The 3,181-nt window shown below is 31.7% G+C and overlaps 1 protein-coding gene across 1 annotated transcript; it reads left to right on the top strand.

The window, feature by feature from the left end:
• Positions 1–43: 43 nt before the first annotated feature.
• LOC132731988 (uncharacterized) lies at positions 44–2,971 on the top strand (the record flags this gene model as incomplete). The annotated part of the gene is given in 4 exon segments (XM_060718289.1): positions 44–254; positions 518–799; positions 1,136–1,242; positions 2,925–2,971. Coding segments are annotated over 4 exon segments (536 nt in total), but the record flags the coding sequence as incomplete, so codon positions are not given.
• Positions 2,972–3,181: the final 210 nt, after the last annotated feature.

Here is a 3,181-nt window from a genome sequence, read left to right as displayed (position 1 = left end):
TTACAAAATATCTGTATAAAAACCTTCATTGGTTTCAGAGAGTAGCCATAAAGAGCCGACAGTGACGGACCATGGAAGTCGACCTACAACATGTACGTCCCGAACAAGCCAGCAATCAACTTCTTCTGAAATCTTCCGCTGTGGAACGACAAACATGGCAGCCAATAACAGAATGTCTTTAAAACGTCGAACTGATTATGGAAATGCTATAAGAAAATTCGTCTCCCGACCAAGTTCGGCTCATGACTTTTTCGGTAAAACTGTTCCAACGTATTCCTTACAAAATAAAGAAATGGTTACAAAATGTGTTTGATATTTTGAGAAACTTGAACTCTGACGGAAAATAAATTCATTAATCTAGTTCTATCATAGTTGTTCTTGTTTAATTCATTTTCAAAATACTTAAAACTCGTTTTTTCTTTGTATTAAACTAACTATGTTCAGCATTCAGCATTGTTTATAACAGGCAAATTATTTCGATTTTAAATGTACATGTACATGTATTTTAAATATACAGAACAATTAGAAAAACAGAAACGTTATGAAAATATAAGAAAACGTGCTCAGTCTGCTTTGGTACGACCTGGAGAACGTTTTGCAAGATATCATTCAACACCTTGTCCAGACGCACAAGGATCATCTGCAACAAAAACGCATGGAGGGACGCTAGCCCGACCAGTGACTGCACCTGTGACAGGCAGGGTTTCGGCACTTTCTACAATTCGTGGTGGGTCCCCTGAGAAGGTAAACGCGACTCCAGCTGCGTTTTCTCAAATACCTCATTTTCTTACAGAAAAGGGTGAGTATTTTTTCTAACATGCACTTTATCAATCGCGTTTTATCAATTTTCTTATAAAATCTAAATGGAGATTTTGATCAATAATATACAAATAAAGATTTAAGAATAATTTTGAAACATATTTTCATTACAGTTTTATCAATGTTATGGTATTCGGTAAACACAAGAACAAACCCTTCCTTTAAACACCTTTATACGGAAAACATTTAAATAGCGACAGTAACCTCCTTGTTAACAAACTTACTAAGAATATATTCACGTTTCTTGTATATCTGTTAATAGACCTGCATTGTCATCTTTGAATGATCACTAAATTGATAATAACATTTGCCTCAGAGAGAGGAACGTTAAGGAGCACAGTTGACAACATTGCGGATAAGCCACCGAAACTCCCCATAAGAAAGAAAATCTTGATCGAGACGCCAAATGATTATGTTATTCCTGTAAGTATTCTTGTTTCTAGCTTTACTCATCCCTCTTCGCATTCCTTGAACATTTACTTATTCTATGTAAGCTTTGGGGTTTTTTTTAAATAACTTATTTTGTGTCAAGGTTCACTAACGCTTCTCGAGGCATTTTTAAATCTTTGTACACTTTTTGAATTTTTTTGCGTTACTTTGAAAGACAATCATATACAAAAAAACGAAAAAACATATATGCAATGTTCTTACAGACATATGCAGATATATAAATTACAAACGTATCATACCCGTGCTGATTTTGCGACTCCGTAAAACTGGTATTGCGCGACCGTGCATTTATTTTAACGTAACGTCATTAGCGTTATATAAACATAGCGTTAAGGCGCGCCAAATGTTGGCGTTATACTATTGGCGAGTCAATGAAAAATGTTACATTATCACTTCAAATGGTCTTTATTTTTAATATGTGATAAATAGAATATTAAATTTGTGTAAGTTCATTACTAAATTTATTTAACTCGTGGAATAAAATAATTTTCTGCTCGCCAGAGGCTCGCATAATATAATTTTATTCAACTCGTTCAATAAATTCAGTATTAAACCTACACTCATTCAATATCCTCTATAATTATCATAACTGCGCAAATACTAGTAATTGATACTGGCTATCGTTGGTAACTGACTAAAATACGGCAGGTGAATAACTTGACAATGTGTCTTATGTTGAATGTCGATACTAATTACAATGATGTTAACAATGTTGACGTGTTTATCCGTCCAGATTGTCAGCCTTTACATTGAATATTGTTTATAGCTATTTTATTCATTCATCACTGGTCTTGTCCGTGTATGATCGATTAACAGAATCGAATATAAACAAGAAACTGGGGATAATAAAACTCAATGTTCAATAACTGTAACTGTCTTTCTATATACATAATTATAAATAATTATTAATAAATGTAATCACTTTCATAACTTTTTAATATGTAGGTTAATGTCTTAATTAGATGAAATATTTCATTCACGCGCTTAAAATATTTTTGACAAGTTAAAATTTTATTAAATGTTTAAATGTTGACATGAAATGCATTGGTTTTAAATGAGGCTTGACAAGCACAGCGCGAATGTTTTTAAGTTGTCTTCTTCAAAAATGCAAATGGGATCAAACTTGATGACGGAATTTTTAATGTGACGCCAAATTTACATCCGTTTGTGATTTATATAATATGTAGATGTCTGTATGAAAAAAGATTATATTATCGACGATGTTTCTTTTTAAAAATGCATATAGAATCGACCTTTAAACTTTAATAATTCATTAGATTGAAGTATCCTTCTTGGAAAATTATGGGAGATCAATTATAGGTTTATTATAGGTTTTGACATAATTAAAGTGTCAATGTTTTGTTGAAATGAACCTAGAGATCAAATGTATTGTCAAAATGTCTTTTTCCGTAAAATAACGAGCAAATGATATAATATCCTATTCATATAGATAATTCATTAATGAAGACACATTTAACATTATCAATACATTTGAATGCATAAAAAAGCGCGGAAACAAAGTTAGGTTGATTAGACTTGACTGCCAAATTACAAAAATAAAAAATAATTATTTGCTTAGTAGAGGTATTGAAAAGAAGTCTAGCATTATTTACTGTTCTTAGATATAGTTATGTCTTTTTCTATTTTGTTTTCAGGTATTCCAGTCAGTAAATATTAAAGGTGCACCGCGCATGTATTACAAGTAAGCTTCAGCATATACTATTTATATAAAACAAAGTCATGATTTAAAGGGACTCCATTGAGGTTTTATTTTGACATGAAGGGACTAGAAATTATTTTTCGCGATTAATGTCCCATTCGATGTAACTCTAGACCAATAACTACTGTTCAAAATTTCAGACCATTTTCTCTTTCCAATGTACCAGAATAATTATTCTAATTATGGAAAAAT

Source organism: Ruditapes philippinarum, unplaced genomic scaffold, assembly GCF_026571515.1.
Source record: "Ruditapes philippinarum isolate M1 unplaced genomic scaffold, ASM2657151v2 ctg26218_1_1_1_1, whole genome shotgun sequence".
NCBI lineage: Eukaryota > Metazoa > Mollusca > Bivalvia > Venerida > Veneridae > Ruditapes > Ruditapes philippinarum.
This window is presented reverse-complemented; position numbering and strand designations above follow the sequence as displayed.